A 20,688-nucleotide genomic window follows, 5' to 3' on the forward strand; every position below is an offset into this window, starting at 1 on the left:
TTCGGCTAGAGAGAGGTTGCGCCATGTTTCCAATTCAGGAAACAAGGTAACACTATTTAATGGTTTCAAAAATCAATGATTTCAAATATAAATGGGTTGGGATGCAGAGTAAGATTTAGAGCTGGCTTTTAAGTGAAAAATAAACTGAGGCTGCTGCTAGTCCTAGCCTACAGTATTAGGGAGCCACTGAAGGTGTTTTGATCAGGGGAATGATGGGATGAGACCTGCCCTCTCTAGGAATGTTATTTGGCAGCTCCATGAAGGGCATTAGAGATGGGAGAGGACTGGAGTTGAGGGACCACTTAGAAGGCTATCACAGATAGTCCAGATGAGAGGTGATAAAAGCCAGAGCTAGGATGGTAGATGGTTGGACTAAATGCAAGAAATGTGAAAGTAGAATCTATAAGGCTGGAAAGCTTATTGGAGGGGGGGGTCAAGGAAGAGGGATAGAGACAAAGGTCACCTAAATCACTGTAACTGGGAGGAGGAGGATGCCATTGACAGAAATAGGAGAAATAATGGGACACAGAGGAGGCAATGAGTTCAATTTTCATATATGTAATAGAGACAGTAGATATGATTTCAATGGTCTAGGTCTAGGAAATTCCTTCCACAAATATAAGTTGCCTTGGAGTGTGAGAGAACACTGACCAGTAAGTGATTTGCCTGGGAACACACAATATGTATCCGGGGTGGAATTTGAACCCAGAGCTTCCTTGTTCTGGGCTGGCTCTTTATGCATTAAACTACACTGTTTCAAAGGAGAGCAGAGTCTGTCTGGATACATTAGCTAGGCATAATGGATGTAAAGTGCTTAGCAAGCTTAAAGAGCTTTATAAATGGGAGTCATCATTATTTTTTATTTTGTAGAAGTAATTTTGAAATGTTGGGGGGATAAATGGAAGTCATCATTATTTTTATTTTGCACGAGTAATTTGAAATGCTGGTGGGATAAATGGAAGCCATTATTTTACAGACGTAATTTTTAAATACTGGTAGGATATCCAGGTGTGGATATATAGCAGGCAGCTAGAGATGAGGGATTAGAGCTTAGGGAAGATATTAGGATTAGAAGTACAAATTTGAGTTGTTTATAATAATAATAACAATAATTATCATTTATGTAGAGCCACATGTATGGTCTCATTTGGTCCAAATAACAACCCTGTGAAGAAGGTGCTATTATTATTCCCATTGTATAGATGGGGAAACTGAGGTACAGTTAACGACCTCAAATTAAATGACTCTTTCAGGGTCACACACCTTGTGAGTATCTATAGGGACGATCACCAAAGCCACCGTAATGAAGGGAATTACTAAGGGGGAGCATTGTGAAGGGAAGAGAAGACCTGGAAGGTAGAGCCTTAGAGGAGACCCAGCCAACTTTAGGGGATAGAGAACAATGGTCAACCAGCTAAGAAGGTTGGGAAGGATCAGTCAGATGGGCAGGAGGTGCTAGAATGATGGAGTTTCAGATGCTTCAGAAAGGTCAAGAAGATGAAGACTCAGAAAAGGTCATTCATTGGATTTTGCTGTTAAATAGACACACGCGTCCTCAGAATAGAGGCGTTTCAGTAGAGTGATGGGAGCGGAAGCCGTTCCACCATTACCCTTCTCAAACACAGTGGGTGGTGCAGAGTTTTTTCACAACATAATCTGGCATGACAGCCCATGAGAGTCATGGGTGGAAAAGGGAATTGAGCCTGCAAGAAGGGCTTTGAGTAAGAGCCTGGCGATGGATTGTACCCACGGGGTCTGTGAAGCAGCCTGCCTTAGTCTGGAGGGGCCCCTTCCCAGGTCAGGGAGAAGAAAGGAATGATTCATAAACACCCCAAAAAGCCCCAGTCAGATGACTCTTTTAGCCCTGGCTTTGCTACCAAATGAGCTATATGATCTTGGGCCTCAGTTTTCACTTCTGTGTGAGATAAGCCAAGGGGTTCTGCATTCAGAAGAGTTGGTTCAAATCCTGTCTCTGATACTTTACTACCTTTGTGACCCTTCCCTTCCTGGACCTCAGTTTTCCCATGTATAAAAGGGGGTGCTTGGGGCAGTGATTAGATGACCCGGGAGGAAGTATCCCTCACAGCTCAAAAACTCTCACCCTTTATGGCTTTGTGATCTTTATCCATGGAAGAATTCTCCCTCCTTCTCCCCCACCCCCCGCCCATCTCTCAGTCAGCTCCACCCCCCAAGCATCTCTTCATGAAATCAGATCTCCTTGGAGTTAAAGTCTTGGCATGAGCGTTCTAATGGCGAGAGTTCTGAATCATGATGAGCAGCCCAGAGTGGCAGTCCTCCTGCCCTCCATTCCTGTCTCCGGCCTCTTGCCTGGACTTCCACTCTTCAGCAAACGCAGAGCCCCTGGTAGCCCATGAGCCCGGCTGGCCGAGTGTATTCACTTTCATTCTGACAGATGTCCTGGGTCACTGGGCAATTTCTGTTCCAGGAGAGAAGCGGGGAGGAGGGCAAAGCTGCCAGTGCTGGCTGCAAGGTTCACTGCTATCTGGGAAGAAGAGAAATGGCCTTTTTCTTCATCGTCCTCCCCTCAGATGCTGTTGGCACTCGCCAGGGCAGCCATGGGGGAGGCTGCCCAGTGACCTCTCCCACCTTCTTTTCTCTTCTAGAATAGAGAACCCGTGGACCTGAAGGTGGCCATGCTAGAGATGGTGGAGAGGCTAAAATTCAAGTGTGGGGACCCCAGAGTGAGTATTGTCCCGGGGGTACTGGTTGGGGGGCTGGAACATTGGGGAACTTTCTATTCTCCTTGAGCCAAGTACGGGCTACTGCTAATGGCATCTCTCTGAACATTGCATTAAGATCTAATTAAGCCTGCCTGTCAGAAAAAGAACAGGGCCTCTAATGTGCCTAGAGATAAAGCCATTTATTTTCTCCCCATTTTCCATTTATGACTCCCAACACATAATCATTCATTGTTGTCCCCAAACTGTAGGCATGAGGATTTTTCATTCTCTTCTGCCGGGGCTTGGAAACTGTCTTCAGTGACTCCTAAATTTAGCATAAATAAACATTTTCTACTACACTAGATACATGGGTGTCTGCATAATAGAATATAGGTATATATGTAATACACTTTATATCACAATTAAGAGATGTTTATTATATATGTAATATGTGTACAAGCATATATTTTACATTAAATTCAGCATAGATGAACACACACACACACACACACCCCTGTGTGTATTTTTCAGGTAATATATCCATATAACATTATATAGGTATGTATGTAATAAAATATACTTTATATTACAATTAGCATATGTATACTGCATATACATTAAATTCAGCATAAATAAATATGCATACATATATACATGTACCTGTGTGAATTCAGGTAACATATCCATATAAGATTATATAGGTATATGTGTAACATAATATTCTTTATTACAATCATATGCATACAGTATATGTATATAATAATAGACATTAAATTTAGCATAAATATATACAGATATGTATACACAAATATACCTGTGTGGAGACATATAGTACAAACATATAATATTGTGTATGTATATGTGTAATATAATAGGCATCATATAAAAGAGTAATGTGCATATATTATGAGTACATACATGTACAACAATATATTGTGCATTAAATTCAGCATAAAAACTATACACACATATATATGCATATACATGGGAACTATATATAATATACACATAATATTCTGTAATACAAATATGCCCACATATATGCATAGACTAATATATATACACACATGTATGTGTACACAAAAAGACATGTGCAAACATTAACAATGTGTATGTGTGTTAACATATTTGCATTGTGTGCATGTATGAGTGTGAATATTCATGTGTGTATAGTGTGCCTGTATTGTGTGTGTCTGTATTGTGTGTGCATGTATAGGCATGAATATTTGTGTGTATAGTATGTATATACACATATAGTGTGTATATATATTGTGTGTGCATATATAGTGTGCATCTCTATACACCAAAAACATTTAATGCATACATGTATGTCTAAACCTGGACACAAATACACACGCAATGCAATGTGAATCCCTGTATGGCTATACAGAAGTACGCATGTTTTATACATACATACGTATATATTTGATTTTAGACTTGGATTTTTATATTCATCTTCTGTATCAGAGACATGAATCAGCCTAATGTCTCAGGCGAGCCAGGAAGCCAGGCTCGTCCAGTTGGTGCCTACTGGGAGAAGCTTTCTCTATTTACAAGGAACCAGCTGCTTCCAAGAATGCTTTTGTCCCCATGACCCAGAGTCTGGCGAGGGTGACACGCTAAGCCTTTGGGCTTTTTCTCTGAGAGATAATTCTGGGCTCCGGCATACCGGGGCGGGGGGCGGACTGGGGCGCAGAGCAGGCTTTGGGGATTATGAGTAACCCAGCCCTTTTTCTGACCCAGACATTTAATATGGTCCTGCCAAATGTGGGGGTACCAGCTGGCTCTGCCGGGGAGCCGGTGCACCAAAATTAAATAGAGAAAGGAATGTGGAGGAAGGCTTGGCAAAGAACCAAGAATTCAGCTCCATTTTGCCCAATGATGAGGTCCAAGTCAAGTCAATTCACATCCCCTCAACTCAATTCGTTCTCATGCAACAAGCTTTTCATGGAGCTTCTGTCCCCAAATGGAAGGTCTCCGGGGGCAGGAACAGTCGCACTTTTGTCTTTGTATCCCCTGCGTATGTGTCTAGCACATAGTAGGGCCATCATGGATGGATATCATGGAAGACATATAGCAGTAACGGAAAAAACAAAAAACAGCCCCTGCCCAGCTCCCTAAGGCCACGGGGCACTTGGATGGATAAACATGCGCGATATGCTCTGAGGGGAGAGAGAGCACACGGGGAGGGCGGAGGTAAACCTTCCTCTTCCGGTCTACAAGGAGGTGGCCGCCTCCAAGAAGGTCTTTGTCCACGTGACCCAGAGTTTGGCGAGGGAGATGGACCGGGCGCCCCTCCCCCCAGCTCCCCACTCATTAGGGGAAGGTTCTGGGGTTACCAACGTTCTTACAAGGTGGCCACTAACGATGACAAGGGAACGATTCCATCCATAGAATGATTCAGGGTGACGCCTTGTTTCCCTCTGATCCGCCCTTCCAGATGGGTCTTATTTTCCCCTGTTTGGCACAGAACGAAACCGAGGCTGTCCCAGGGTTGCCCAGCTGGTCCGCAGCCGGACCAGAATTCGAACTCTTGGCCTCTAAGTCTGGAGCCTCTCTCCAGGGCTCAGTTTATTGGAGGAGGATGCCTTGGGGAGCTCCCGCAGCTCAATCTCCGTCTGCTATGTCGTCTGCAAACAAAAGCCAATCACAGGCCTCGGCAGTCCCGTTGGGGCGGCTCTTTAGGGGCACGTGGTTTCCTTTGGTTCTCAGCCCGCCCTCACCGGCGCGCAGGGGCCCTACGGCTCCCATTCCTAGGCCACGCTGCGCTTGGTGACCCGCCCTCCCCTAACGGCCTCCTTCCGAGGGCCTAAGCGCCATTTTCCAGAGGAAGAAACCGAGGTCCGGGAGGTCGAGCCGCTGATCCGAGGCCACACAAGTAGTCCGTGGAGGACGCGGGAGGTGAGCTCACCCCTTAGCCCGGGCGCCGGCTAGAGAAGGCACGTGGACCCAAAGGCTCACCGACTGACCGACCCGACCGACTGACTGACCGACCGACGGAGCCCAGGTTTGGCCTGACCGCCAGTCCGGGGCTCCCGCCAGCACCGCGGGATGGCCTCTGCTCAGAACAAGGGGACGCGGTCGCCATGCCACGCCGACTGGCATTTATTACACACCCGCACATGTGTGTATGTGCGTACACACACCAGTGTGGTATGTAATACATGTGCACAGGCACAGCAATCTACAGTTTATATAACATGTGTGGACACACATGCACACACAAGCATGCCTATGCAGTGTGCTGTGCATGTGTACACAAATATACATGCACATATATGTAGGCTCATACACACGCCAGCCTGGTATATAATACACGTGCATAGGCACACACATCTACAGTTTATATAACCCATGTGTGTATGCACAATGTACCTGTGTGACAATGTGGGCACGCACGCACATACATGTGCACACAAACATGCCCGTGTGCTATATGCTGTGCATGTGTGCACAAACATATATGCACACACATGTAGGCTCATACACACACCAGCCTGGTATTTAATACATGTGCATAGGCACACAGATCTATAGTTTATATTATACATGTGTGTATGCGGACACATGTGTGCACACAAGCATGTCTGCTATATACCCTCAGTGATGCATGCACAAATATACACATGTGTATATACATGTAACATGCACATATACAAAAGCTGTATGGTATACACATGCCCATATACATGTGTGTTCACGTGTGTATTACATAACATATCCATGCTACCTAATAAAGACATCCACAATATACATGCACATGCTCTACACATGTACACACGGATGCTTAGATGACACATCTATATCTACAATTCACAAACACGTACACATGCATTGGATTATAGGCATGATACACACAAACATGTGATCCATTTCACACATGCACACATATGAGCACATGTACACACAAACAGGACACATTTACACACAACATGCAAATAGGCATACAATACCTTTTACACAGGATATGTATAACAGACACCTATCCATGTGAACCTATCCATGTGACATAGTACATGTGAACACAAATCTACACGTGCACATGCATCCACCCTCAGACTGCAGCAGAGCTGTAGCTGCCTCGGTTTCCCTCTCCAAGTTCGGGGCTACCCAGCATGCTGAGCGAGAAGCTCCTCCGTGTCCCGGGACAATATGGCATCCTTGGCTTGAGCTCAGACCTGGGGACGAGCGTCCTCTGGATGCAGGTTCCCCCCGACAAGTCCCTGAGCCCCTCTTGGCCTCCACCCGCCCCTCACAGGGCTCAAAAGTAAAGGCTCTTCCGGCTCACTATTCCGGCTCACGTTGATTGACACGTGTGTGGAAGTCCCTGGAGCTGTGCACACACTCTCCTCTCCTGCTCTTGGCGGCGCTCGCTCAGAGAGTAACACTCACAAATAGGGTATCCTTCCTGCAACATGCTGATGTGGCACGTTTTTAAGCCCATTTTCCAGATGAGGAAACTGAGGTTGGGACGAAGGACTGTGACTTCTGAAGCCCCGCTGCCAGTCCATAAAAGATCTGGGGCTGGAGCCCAATCTCCTGTCCTTCCTGGTCTCAGATGCTAGGGATGGGAGATGGGACTCGAGGCCAGTGCCTGAGCCACCTCCGCACGTCCTCCGCTCTCTCACACCCATTCCTGCTGAAGAGAAGCGGGGGAGCGCGTGCCCGGTTGGCATTTTTATTTTTAAGGCCCTTAATTGCGGGTCTTGTGTCCTGTGCTCTGCACACCTGGTGCCAGCTGGTTGGGAGCACAGCAGCATTGCTGAGTCGGGAAGGAGGGAGGTGTGAAGAAAAGGGTATTTTAAATCTGTCCTTCCTGCAGCAAAGACAGTTCCCCATCCCTGAGAATGAATCAGCTTTTCTCCCAGGAGGCTAGAGTTCCCTTCTTGCCCTACAGCATAGTAAGACACAGCAAGGGATAGAGAAAAGATCCCTGTAGTGGTAGGTAGGCAGCGAGGGATGGGCAGAAACAGCACCAGAACCCGAGTCTCCTGGGAGCCCCCCAGCATGTGGTGGACCCCCATTCTGGAGATTATGTATTTCAGTCATGTCCAACTCTTCATGACCAAATTTGAGGTTTTCTTGGCAAAGACACTGTAGTGGTTTGCCATTTCCTTCTCCAGCCTATAAGTGTCTGAGGCTAGACTTGAACTCATGTCTTCCTGCTTCCAGGTTCTGCACTCTGTCCACTGTACCACCTAGCTAGAGTTTCCTCCTGTACACAGTGCCTCTTCCTTTAGAATATCAGCTTTCTGAGGGTAACGATTGCTTCATTCTTTGTACCTAGAACCTAGCAAATCGGGGAGTACACAGTAAGTGCTTAATAAGTACTTGATAATTGGGGAAGATGTCCTAGAGGGCCTCTCAAATCTCGGACACCCCCATTTCCATGTTTCCTTACACTGTTGGTCTAAAAGGGCATAGTCTTCATTTTGTGCACTGTATCATTCTTTTACATGTCAGCCATCGAGTCATGGAGGGATGAGTCTTCCTCTGTCCTCCATTTGCTTTTCCCGAAACCCCCTGAAGCATCACCAGGCTTGATTCATGCAGACACTTGGGTCCACTGGGAGCCCAGTTCATTTTTACCTTTGAGCTAAGCAGACAGGAGATGCAAATGACTCATTTTTGCCTACTACATTTCTTAGACCCGCTCCTCCTTGTCAGGCTGTGGATGGTTTTGCTTCTCTTCGATTTTTTTTTTTTCTGCAAGAGATTCAGTTAGGATAACTGCCTTGTATTCTGGCTTTAAGAAAATGGATTCTTGGGGGCAGCTGGGGAGCTCAGTGGATTGAGAGCCAGGCCTAGAGACAGGAGGTCCTAGGTTCAAATCTGACCTCAGACACTTCCCAGCTGTGTGACCCTGGACAAGTCACTTGACCCCCCATTGCCCACCCTTACTACTCTTCTGCCTTGGAGCCAATACACAGAATTGACTCCAAGATGGAAGGGAAGGGTTTAAAAAAAAAAGAAAGAAAGAAAATGGATTCTTTAAAAACACAGAAAAATAGAGTAGGGTTAGGGAGTGGGGAGGGAAGCTGAGGATCTGGAGTAGGGAGAGGGATCCTCAGCTTTGATTACCAAAAAAGAAAACACAAGACAAATTCCTTGGAATCATAAATCTAGAGTCGAGAGATTCTTAGGGACCATTGAGTTCAACTTCCTCATTTTATAGTTGAGGAACAGATGCTCAGAAATGTGAATCTCCCTGGGTGTCATGTTGCTACCAAGTGTCAGAGGCAAGATTTGAACCCATGCCTTCCTGAATCCCAAGTCCAGCACCCTTAAGTTCAGTTATATAGCAAACCTCTCTAACATATATGTATATTCCCAAGGAATTCTGAATGTTAATTTTTCCCCATGTAACTTTTCAGGAACCTCTTTGGTGTCATGCTAAAGATGTTACAATTGGAGTCAGAGGACTAGAGTTTGAATCTTACCAGCCATATGACTTTAAATCATGGAGTTATCTTCTTCTCCCCTCAGTTGACATGTCCATAAAATGAGCCAGGCATTGGGTTAGGAAGTCTCTAAAGTGGCTTTATGTATTAATATTTTATAGAAAGAGACCTTGGTCCTGTAGCCTGGGGTCATAAATACAGACCTAGAAGGGACTCTAGAGGCTTTCTATCCTCCCAGATACACTTTATTTCACAGTTAAAGAAACTAAACCTACAGAGAAGTTGACTTACCCAAGGTCACACAGGCTCCAAGTCGAAAATTCATGTTTCAGATGGAGGACCTCACATTCTAAGTCCTCCGCTCATACTGCCGACCCATTCTTGTTCTCATACCTACTACTTGTGAGACCTTGGGTGAATCATTAAATATCTTCCAGCCTCAGTTTCCTCAACTGTAAAACAAGCATAATAATGTTTGTACTACCTGCCTTTAGAAAACTTTAAGGAGAAAAGTGACCTATGCTGGCTCTGGAATTTGATGCCTGGGGTTCAGATCCTACCTTGACTCCCTCCTACCTGTCTAACCTTGGGCAATGGAGTTTATTAAGTGTTTCACATATTATCTCATTTGATGCTCTGTGCTAAGCTCAGGAGATACAGGCAAAGGTAAAGAGGAAGACCGTTGTTCTGGAGGAGATCGCAGTCTAAAAAGGGAAATAATATGCAAATAGCCATGTACAGACAGGATAAATAGGAGATATGGGCAACTAGGTGGCACAGTGGATGGAGTGCCAGGCCTGGAGTCGGGAAGACGACTCATTTTTCTGAGTTCAAATCTGGCCTCAGATACTTCCTAGCTCTGTGACTCTGGATAAGTCACTTAACCCCAATTACCTAGTCCTTACCTCTCTTCTGTCTTGGAACTAATACTTAAATTTCTATTCTAAGACAGAAGGTAAGAGTTTAAAAATATATAAGGAACCCTCTTTTATTCTGGGTAATGAGTAAGAAAGATAATAAAGGTTGAGACAGGCAATCCAAGCCCATCTAAAGAGTCATATTTTATTCTCTTGATTCCCAACCCTCATCCTAGGGGGTGGGGATGGTCTTGCCAGGTTGTTAAACAAAAGTACTGCCTAGCAACATGAAATGAGTTCACTAGAATGCTGAATTTCCTCTCATTACTTATTTTATTATTTTTATTTAGCATTTATATAACATTTTATGATTGCAAAAGAGCATTACAATTACTTTTAATAGCTAATCTTTGAGGCATGGAACAGAGCCCAGGTCCCTTGCTCTCACTCAGTGCTAATCAGTCTCTTTTGTCAACTTCGAGATTTTGAATTCACAAATGGGAGGTGTGATGGGGATGATTATAAGCAAAATCTTATTTGAATCCCCATTGTCGGCATCCTGCCGTTTACTCAGCAATTGGCTGTGTCCCCCTTGGGGGACCCGTGGTAACATCCAGCCTGAGCGGATGTGGAAAAAGGAAGAAGAGCCTTCAGGCCTTTCTTCTCCAGGAGCAGGAGGAATGGGGCTTAGTCTGGTCTTTCATGGGTCTTATATGATGTTGATGGATTAGTCAATCCAGCCCTGCCTAGCGCTATCAGGAAATCTTGGGTGAATCAAAAGAATAGCCAATTTTTAAGCCATTATCAGAGCCCAGGAATATCCTGGTCCTTTGCTTGTATAACTCAATTCTCTAGAGATTCAGAATCTAAATATGCTTAATTAGGCTTTATGAGAAGATAGCCCCAAACTGAGAAACTGAGGCAAACCTAGCCACAGGCTGGGTTCTGCCCAGAATCTCCAAGACATGCCCTGTTCCTGGAGCTCACTCTGGTGGTAGAGTAACGATTATCTTTTCTTCTCTTGGCCTCCCCAGCTCGAAAATCCTTTTCAGACAACAAGAGTCTCTGGGGCATGTCTGTCACCCACCAAAATGGTCAGTGAACCCAGTAAATCTTACCAGCTTAATGGAAAAAACAGATTCTTTTAGCAGAATATTTGGGGGTTAGGGTGGGCTAGTTTGGTTTGTTTTTGAAGAAGGCAGGATAGGGGTCTGGCCGCTCACATTTAGGACCATTGAGTCATTGGCAGGGCTAGAAGAGAACTCAGAATCTGTCTGCTGTAAACTCTTCATTTTACAGATAGGCAAACAGACCCAGAAAGGGGAAACAATTTGCCCAGTGTCCTGCAGTTACTAAGTGTCTGAGCTGGGATTTGAACCTACATCCCTTGACTCTAGACTTGGAGAATTTCCCACTGCCCTACTGCTTTAATATAAAACCAACCAGTCAACCATAATACACTGAACACTTAATGTTCGCTAGATGCTGAGCGCTGGGGAACAAAGACAAAAAGGAGACAAGAATGTCTTCCCACTGATAGGACAGGCACCAAGTTATTTCCCAAACCCTGTAACTCGGAGCAGGCAGGCAGACGGACACACACACATACACACGCACATGAACACACATCCAATGTTCTTATATAACCTGAGTAAATGAATGAGTCAGAGAATGAAAAAGATCTTCTAGAAATTATCCCATGGAATTCCCTCATTCTATATATGAGCAAACAGAGGCTCAAAAGCTTAGAGGAAATAACATAATGGCAGAAGAAAGCTGCCAGGCTCCCCCAAAGGCAGCCTCACTTCCCCATCTCCAGGGCAAAATGGCATTAGACATTTCCTTTATGGAGCCTCCATACCAACTGTAGATAGAAAATGCTACTAGAAAATAGTTGTAGAGTGACCTCCCCACTCCCCACTTTAGCTCCAGGAGCTAAAGGCTTGAGGGACCCCAAAGGGACCCCATCCATTAGGAGGCTGTGTTCAGAGTCATTACTAGGGCAAGGCAGGATACTTGGAGCTCTGTCCCAGATGCCAGCATGTAGGGGCTACATTTCATCCACTCCCGTGTCCAGAATCTGCTTTCTGGCCCCTTGGGGTCCTTCATCAATCATCACAGGGTTTGGGGGAGGCAAGGCCCAAGAACCATGGGGGAGGAGAATGGCAGCCCTCATTGCATTGTCTCTCCTGAGTCGGTCTGCCTTCTCTATCTCCCAGGAGGGCCCAGGCCATGGTGTCTGGGAGATGCCAAAGTCAGTTACATTTTCCCAAACATTGGGAATCCTAGGCCTGGAATTGGTCTCTATTGCCCTCCCTACTCTTGGCTCTCTGCCCCTTTCTTCTTGCACCCCTATTTACTATATTGTAGTATATTCTCCCTTGAAGTTCCATTATCCTCATATATCCTGCTAGGAAAATCAAGTCTCCTAGAGATTTCCGAGTTCAAAGGGGCCTTCCAATGGTGGCAGGGCTGGGGCAGAATGACAGCTCTCAGCTGCCAGCAGTGCCTTCTCTCAGCTAGGCACCTGCCTGGGGAATCACTTTTTGACACTTCCCCTCGAGTGTCAGTAGTGACTAGACTTCTCCCCAATTTCCTTTGGCACCCATAGATGAACTGTCACGAGTCCAATCATACTCTTTGACAGGGCACCCACTGCATCTTCATTTCCCGTGGGTGGGTGAGGGTGGGAGTCTTTTACAGCTCCCAGAGGCTGTAACCCAAGAGAAGGATTTGGGGGGCGGCTTCCCCTGAGGCTCCCCTCACCCTAGCTCCGGAGACATGCATAGGCTCCCTGGGAAAATAAACCACTGGTTATAAATAACTTTCCCCTGTATCTCGATCAATTAACACTTCCCAAGATTAGGGACACTTCTAAGATGGCAGGTTGAAAAGGGCTCTGGGAGCCCCTTGTGAGTGCTAATGACATGCAGATGATTTGGGCTGAGCCGGAAGCAGCCCAGATGCCAAACAGCCAGCAGCAGCCCCGCTGGAGCAGGGATGTCTTCCTTGCCCTGGAGCTGCTATTTAGTGAAGCAGTGTGGGGTCTCTATATCTGCCATGGGAGCCTGCAGTCTTATGTTCATATATCCCCAATATAAACAGAAAATCAATGCAGGAAAAGCAATTATGGTTACTGTTATAGAGCAAACAAACTCTCCAGTTAGGAAACCTGCCTGGGGCCATATCAGATCTGTGGGGCAGAGGGCTAGATTTGGAAACGGGAACTGGGTTCAAATGCTACTTTGGACCTCAGTTTCCTCACCTGTAAAGAGTGGGGATGAGAGAAGATGATCTTCAAGGTTCCTTCTAACTATTAACCTGTGTTCCTATGAACTCCAGGGTCTTCTACCCATTTCGCTAGTCCCGTTGTTCTGTTAGGATCACCTCTTTGTCGGTTTATAATGAGGGATGGAAGTGGGGCTGGTCCTGCTCCTGAATTTTAAAGGGTTTGATGAAATGAGTGAACAGAGAGGAGAGGACCACAGAGGAGAGCCTGAGGATACTTCTGCAGGAGCCAACGATGAGGCTACCTCCAGGAGTCTGGTGGATGTGCCAGGCTCCCCCTCACCCCCATCTTCAAGGCAAAATGGCATTAGACATTTCCTTCATGGAGCCTCTATACCAACTGTAGATAGAAAGCAAAAGCTGTCACATAGCTGGAGAGTGACCTCCCTGCTCTCATTTCCCCCCATTCCTTCAGGAAATAGACCAGCCTTTACTTCAGTTAGGGAAATGAGTTCAAGGTTGCCTTTTTTTTTTGAGGAGCAGCATGCATTATTGGATAGAGCAATGAAGCAGGAGTCAGGAAGAATGGACTTCAAATCATGCCTCAGACTTTGTAACCCTGGGCAAATTATAGAGGAATTATAACAAGATTTGCAAAATACTTCACCTATGTTATCAAATTTGATCCTCACAATAACTCTGGGGGTAGGTGCCATTCTTATTCCTATTTATAGTTGAGGAAATGAGGCAGAGAGAGGTTAAATGACTTACCCAGGGTAACACTGCTAGTGACATTGGATCTGAATTTGGTTCTTCCTGACTCTATGTGTAGTGCTCTCCCCTTACTGACTTTTCATGCCCACCAAGACATCTGGACTTAGCCCATGTCATCCATGTATCCTTCATTCCCCTTTCACCCTTCCTCTCACTTTTATAATGATATTCCAGTCAATTCTACCACTGCTCCTGGAAGAGGAAGGGCATTTACTGCTCTCTCACTCCAATCAGAATTCCCAAGACAGTCTAAACAGAGTTCCTTTCCCAGGATGTACTCAATTTCCCTATTAGAATGTAATTCCTTGAGGGCAGAAGCTGTCTCATCCCCTATCCTACAACTCACATGGAACCTACCAAATGACAAATACTTAATAAATGCTCAATTGTTGATTACATGTCTCCCAACCAAGAGCAGAGGGCCTGGAGATTTAGAGGAAAAAGGAACCTCAGAAGGTCATTCATTGACACACTGTAATCACTTGTCTGGAATCATATATGGCCAGTAAGTCTCTGAAGAAGGATTTGAACCCAGATCTCCTGGCTCAGAGTTCATTTCAATAAGCCATAAATGAGTCCAGAAAGTCATTTGAGAAGCCTCTTTGACTTTGAAGAAGCCTAGAGCAGCTATGTAGAATCAGCAGCAGCAACCCTCATTTTGACATCTAAAGTTCTGAGGAGAGAGAATTTGCTATTTGCTTGAACTCTCAGGAGGAGAAAAATATTCCTACAGGGCTTCTTCTTTCTTCTATATTTTTTCTAGAGCGAAGCAGAGCCAGTGTCCTGGAGTGCTCATATTTACCTTATTCTTGAAAATATTGTTTGCTGTTCCTTCCCCACAAGGAAAGTACAGAAAGCAGTGTGGCTCATTGAAAAGAAAACTTGTTTAGGAATGAGGAGGGAGATCTAGGGTTCCAGGCCCCATCAGATCACTCACTAACTGGGTAACCTTAGGCAAGTTGGTTTTAAATCTCTTGGATTTAGCTTCCTTGACTGTAAAATATGGAAATTAAATTTGATTGTCTGGCAGGGCCCTTCTGGCTTTAAACCTCTGGTTGTGCTGCTTATTCACACATTAAAATAAAATGCTGAATCAAAATTGAACACTGGGTGACTACATTAGCCAAGCCTGGCCTCAAAGAAGAGGGATAGGAATATATATCCCTTCTTTGCAGAGGTGGGAGACCCTGGGTGTGGAACATCCCATACACTGTCAGACAGGGAGGATGGCTTGGCTAGTTTTGCCAAACTGCTTTTTCTCAGTCTCTGCGTTCTTTGTTATATGGGATAGCTGTCTGGCTGGGGGAGGAGGATGGGATATATTGGGAAATGAAGGTGATGTAAAAATAAAGGAAAACAAAAAGCTTTTAGACAGTGAAGGTACGGAGGAGAGGAGAGGAGCTGTTTGGAAAACAGCAATGTCTGGCTTAGAAATTCTGAGCTCTGAGTTTCCAGGGCAATGAATGCTGTCACTACAACTCTGAGAACATTTGCAAATTCCCCCAAATAGTCCAGCTGGAAACAAACAAGACCCTAGCCTTGTCCATTTGTTCCGGTGATTTAGGGGAGGGCTGGAAAGAAAGTGCAGACATTAATAAGAGAGAAAAAGAGGGAGAGAGATTCTGAAGCTTAGCAGCTGCCTAGGAGAAAGGGAGGGAAGGAGGGATGAAAAGAGACAGAGACAAATAGAGAGAGGTAGGAAGAAAAACAGAAGTGGGAGAGAGAAGACAGAAAAGAGAGAGAATAGAGGGAGAAAGAAGAGACAGAAGAGGGAGGGAAAGAAAAAGAGTCCTGAGAAAGAGGGGGAGGGAGAGAAAGAGAAGGAGAGGAGAGAGTAGGAAAGAATGGGAGAGAGAAGAGAGGGAGAAGGAAAAGGAGAGAGAGGAAGTAGAGAGGGAAAGGAGGGAGAGATAAAAGAGAGGCAAGAGAATAAGGGAAAAGAGGGAGAGAGGAGAGGCAGAAAAAGAAGAGAAATGTGGAGAGAGGAGAGAGAGAAGGGGGAAGAAAGAGAAGAGAGAAAGAAAAATAGAAGAGAAAGAAGGGAGAAGAGAAAGGAGGAAGAGAGAGAGAGAGAGAGAGAGAGAGAGAGAGAGAGAGAGAGAGAGAGAGAGAGAGAATGAGAGAGAATGAGGATGGAACAGACCTCAATCTATTCCCCAGAGCTCCTGGTATTCTCTTTTCATTTCTTTAGTCTTGTCTCACTGAATTGTTTTAAGATGTGGCTCTTGCTGAATTCAGATGTCATCAGACAGGAAAGGAAAACACCTATTCCTTGACAGCCTGTGTCCATTTATTTGCAGCTAATGAGACACAGCCTTGGCCATCATTTGACACTTCTAACCCCTGGATGAAGCTTTTAGGCAGAGTTCACTACCTGTGGAAATTCACTGAAAAGAGTGTTCTAGACTCTCAAGGGTGGAAGCCCCATGTTCTCCCCTGAAGAGTTTTCTTGGCATCACTTAGAAAACTTGTCAGCATCTCTTAGTTTCCTTTGAAGACTAGAGACCTGTGGTTCACTGCTGCCCGGCTGTGGGGCAGGTGTGGAAGATGTTTTCATTAACTCACAGTGGAGTTCTTAAGCCAGAAGAAACCAGAGTGGTCACGATTCCCAAAAATGTATAGGAGGGCAATCAGTCAATCACCAGGCATTTATTAGGCACCTAATAATATGTGCTAGGTACTGAGCTCAGCATTCCAGGCAGAAAGACAAAAATGAAACAGCCTCTACCTTCAAGGAACATATTCTATCAGGAAGACAGTATATAAATGAATAAGTATAAACCAACTATATCCCTCCCTTCCTGCCCCTGGTCCCTGGGACAGATTGAGAAAGGCTTCATATTGAAGGTATTATGAGCACAATTTTAAAGGAAGCAGGGGATTCTTAGAGGCAGAATTGAGGAACTCGTGCATCCCAGGTATGGGAGACAGCCAGTATCAAAACGCAGAACTGGGAAATAGAGCAAGAGGGGCAGGTTTGGAGAGTGTGGCGAGGAATATAATAATGAATAATAAGACTGGAAGATAGCTTGAGGACAGTTTGTGAAGGACTTTAATAGCTAGAGAGGAACTTTGATTGTATCCTGAGAGGCAATAGGGAGCCTTTGAGATTTAATGAGATGAGTGACATGGTTAAGATTTGGAGACCGAGGGATTGGGTCTAAATCCTGGCTGGAGTACTCACTACTATGTGACCCTAGGCAAATCTCTTCCCCTTTTTGCACCCCAATTTCTTCACTGGTAAAATGACATGATCCTAGGAAAATGACATGATCCTAGGATCATTTCTTTCCCTGATCATATGATCATGGAATCTCAGGCTTGGAAGTATGCCATCTAATTCAACTAATACCTGAACATAAATCTTGTTCCCAACTTGTCCCCTAAAGTGGTCAACGAGTCTTTTATTTGAAACCCTTAGGGACATAATAAGATCTAGGAGGCAACTTAGAGGTAACCTAGTCCAACCTCTTCCTTTTATAGAAAGGAAGAATCCTGGAAGTGGACTTAGGAAGTGAATAAAGGTCTAGCCCATGGAATTGGGAAGTTCAGAATTCAGGTTCTACCTCAAACAGTTAAAATCTTTGTAACCTTGGGCAAGTCACTTGGCCTCAGTTTCCTCGCCTGTTTGGATTTGATGATCCCCTAGGATCCTCTTAGCTCTAAATCTAGGGGCCTATGAAACTCTGACCCACAGTGATAAAGGGACTTGTGCAAAGTCACAAAGATAGTAAATGATGAAGGCAGGATTGAAATTCAGGTCTTTTGTTCCATCGCCTACATTTACCTCTTTGTACCTTCCACCCATAAGCCTGCCCACTAATAGCTTGAGCTCCAATACCCTTAACAATTTCTTTTCTGCTCTTCTGAGTGGGTGTGTAATGACTGTTGCTGCATTTGGGGGGGATCATATATAATTCATTTGGAATGTGAATTTCATATAGACTCTAGAACTCTCTGAACTCACAGGCACCTTCATTCATGGCATGGTAGAAGGAGGAGTGACATATTATATACCAAACTACCTAGAACTCAAGTCTTCAGAATTCATTCTAGAGATGTGAGATTTCCCAAGTCTGTGCACTCACTTAAAAGGAGCTGAATGGGGACAGTTAGGTCTTGTTTTAAAATTAGTTTCACCTTCAATGGAAGAAAAAAAACCCAGGATTTCTCTATGTACACCTGTCCAAAATAGTTAAAAATAGGGTATTTCTGAGCCTAAGGCCCCCTCAAACTTTCAGTGTCACTTAGAGCCACCCACTTCCTACCTGATTAATTCCAGTGCAGAAGCAAAGTGTTTCATATACAGATTGGGCTTGGAGAAAAGGAAAGCTGAAAATCAAGATGCCAGCTACTCTTCTTAAGCAATGCTTAGAAACAAACACTAGGCATGGATTAATCAATCAATCAGTTCAATAATCTGCAAACATTTATTAAACACCTACTCTGTGCCAAGCACTGGGGTAGGATTCTAAGGATTAGTAAAACAAAAATGAAATGGTCCCTGTTTTCTAAGGAACTTGGGCTTGACCCACAATAGGAAGTCAATAAATAATAATAGCAGTGCCTCCCATTTATGGAGGTCTTTATCATTCATAAGTGCTTGCCTTGCAAAAACTTGGAGAGATGGGGAATACAAATAGTAACATTCACATTTTATAGATGCTGATGTTAAAATAACTATATTATATTATATAAATAAAGGGGCAGCTAGGTGGCTCAGTGGATAAGCCAGACCTAGAGACCAAAGTTTCTGGGTTCAAATCTGGCCTCAGACACATCTTACCTGTGTGACCGTGGGCAAGTCACTTAACTCCCATTGCCTCACCCTTAAAGCTCTTTTGCCTTGGAACCAATATTGATTCTAAGACAGAAGGTAAGGGTTTGATGATGATGATGATGATAATAATAATAATAATAAGGCAGTTAGATGACTCATTGGATAGAGAGTCAGATCTGGATGACAGGACTTGGTTTCAAATTTGGCCTTAGACACTTCCTAGCTGTGTGACTCTGGTCAAGTCACTTAACCCCCATTACCTAGCCCTTACCACTCTTTTGCCTTGGAGCCAACACTTTGTATAGATTCTAAGACAGAATGTAAGAGTTTAAAAATAACAAGAAGAAGGGTGCCTCTCATCAGATATTTTATTAAAAGAATTGCCCAGTATTCCATAGGCTGCCTTCATCTTACTCAAGTTTGTGCCCAGTCTGTTACCAACCACAAGTCCAATCCATGATACACAGAGCATCCCCCAAATAAGCTATTATAACAGCAATAAGATTTGGGGGACAATTTGCCCAGTATAGTTTGCCCAGTAGGTATTATTCAGTGGGATAGAGGATAAACTCATGATTTCACTGGTATAGGGAACTCCTAGATGAGTAAATTTCTTTTACCATTGCAGGTCCACAACCTTGGAGAGTTTTCTGGAGTACTGAGATTAAGTGATTGCCACAGGGCCAGGAAGCAAGTGTGTCTCAGAGGCAGAACTTGAACTCAGGTCCTTCTGACTCTGGGCCTGGCTCTCTAGCCACTTCATCCACTTGGTTTTTCCTGTGTGAATAGTTATACCGAGCTTTTTCAGTGGTTATGGATTTCATTTAATTCTTGAATTCTACAATGGAGTCTACAGAGTTCCAGGGTTGGATGGAGTCAGTGCAATGTCACTTTCAAATGGAATTGAAGACTTCACCCTCTAGAGGGAATCTCTCTTCCATTTAGATCCAGTGGTTGGTGTTCTACATAGAAGCAGTGCCCACACATCCCTCTGTTTCGTGTCCTTCATAGTAGCTGTCTAGAAACCTCTAGATGGCACAGTGGATCCAGAGTCAGAAAAAAACTGAGTTCCAGTTCAGTCTTGGATACTTACTAGCTGTGTGACCCTGGTCATATATCTTTTAATCTCTGCCTGCCTCAGTTTTCTCATATCTAAAATGGAAATAATAATAGTAGTGTCTACTTTTCCGAGCTGTTGTGAAAATCAAACATGTGCAAAATGCTTTGCAAAGCTTAAAGTGTTATGTAAAATACTAGATATTATTATATCGATATCAGAGAGAAAGATTGCATTGCATAGAAAATGGAGCATTGACCTCAGACCCTGAAAGACTTCCATTCATGTCCCATCTTTGACTCAAATTGTCTGACCCTGGATGAGTCCTTTAACCACTCAGAACTCTAGATAACTCTAAGAATACCAATTGCAAAGGAGGTAGCAGTCTACATTGATAGAATGAGTTTTGATCATCTGAGAGTTCTATCAATGGAATGAAGTCTAGTCCTTTTTCTTGATATTTATATTGAATACCACCAAAGTTATCTCTGTTGTTACATCTCCCAAGAATTCTCCCACAATTAGGCAATGATGCCTCTTGTTTACATGATATATTTTTTAACTTAATTTTCTCAATTACTCACAGAAACAATTTTTGACAATTGTTATCTGATTTTTGTTACGGTCGTACTGATGCTACTGGATTAGGGCCTGACAGAGAGATGGCCCAAGGTCCTTAGAAGGTATAAGGACCTAAGCTGAGTAAGGATGGGATGCCTGAATGGCCACCAAGGGTATGTTAGTGACCACCGGGTCTCACAAATATTTGTAGCTCAGCTTAGCACCAGATCCCACCTTCAGTGCCAAGCCAAGTGATTGAGTGAGGAGCTGTGATCTAAATCATGCAGCCTCTCGGGTTACTTGACTTGGGGTTAAGTAAATGTAAAGATGTTAAAGATGAGGATAAGTA

General features: G+C 44.3%; 1 protein-coding gene across 1 annotated transcript in view; it reads left to right on the forward strand.

The window, feature by feature from the left end:
• Positions 1-2,271: 2,271 nt before the first annotated feature.
• TRIM44 (tripartite motif containing 44) overlaps positions 2,272-20,688 on the forward strand; it is a 144,182-nt gene continuing 125,765 nt past the window's right edge. The window contains exons 1-2 of the mRNA XM_044681854.1: positions 2,272-2,391; positions 2,625-2,702. Of these exons, the coding sequence (XP_044537789.1) occupies positions 2,272-2,391; positions 2,625-2,702 (198 nt within the window). The remainder of the gene's footprint in view (positions 2,392-2,624; positions 2,703-20,688) is intronic.

The sequence above is a fragment of the Gracilinanus agilis genome, chromosome 6 (assembly GCF_016433145.1).
Source record: "Gracilinanus agilis isolate LMUSP501 chromosome 6, AgileGrace, whole genome shotgun sequence".
NCBI lineage: Eukaryota > Metazoa > Chordata > Mammalia > Didelphimorphia > Didelphidae > Gracilinanus > Gracilinanus agilis.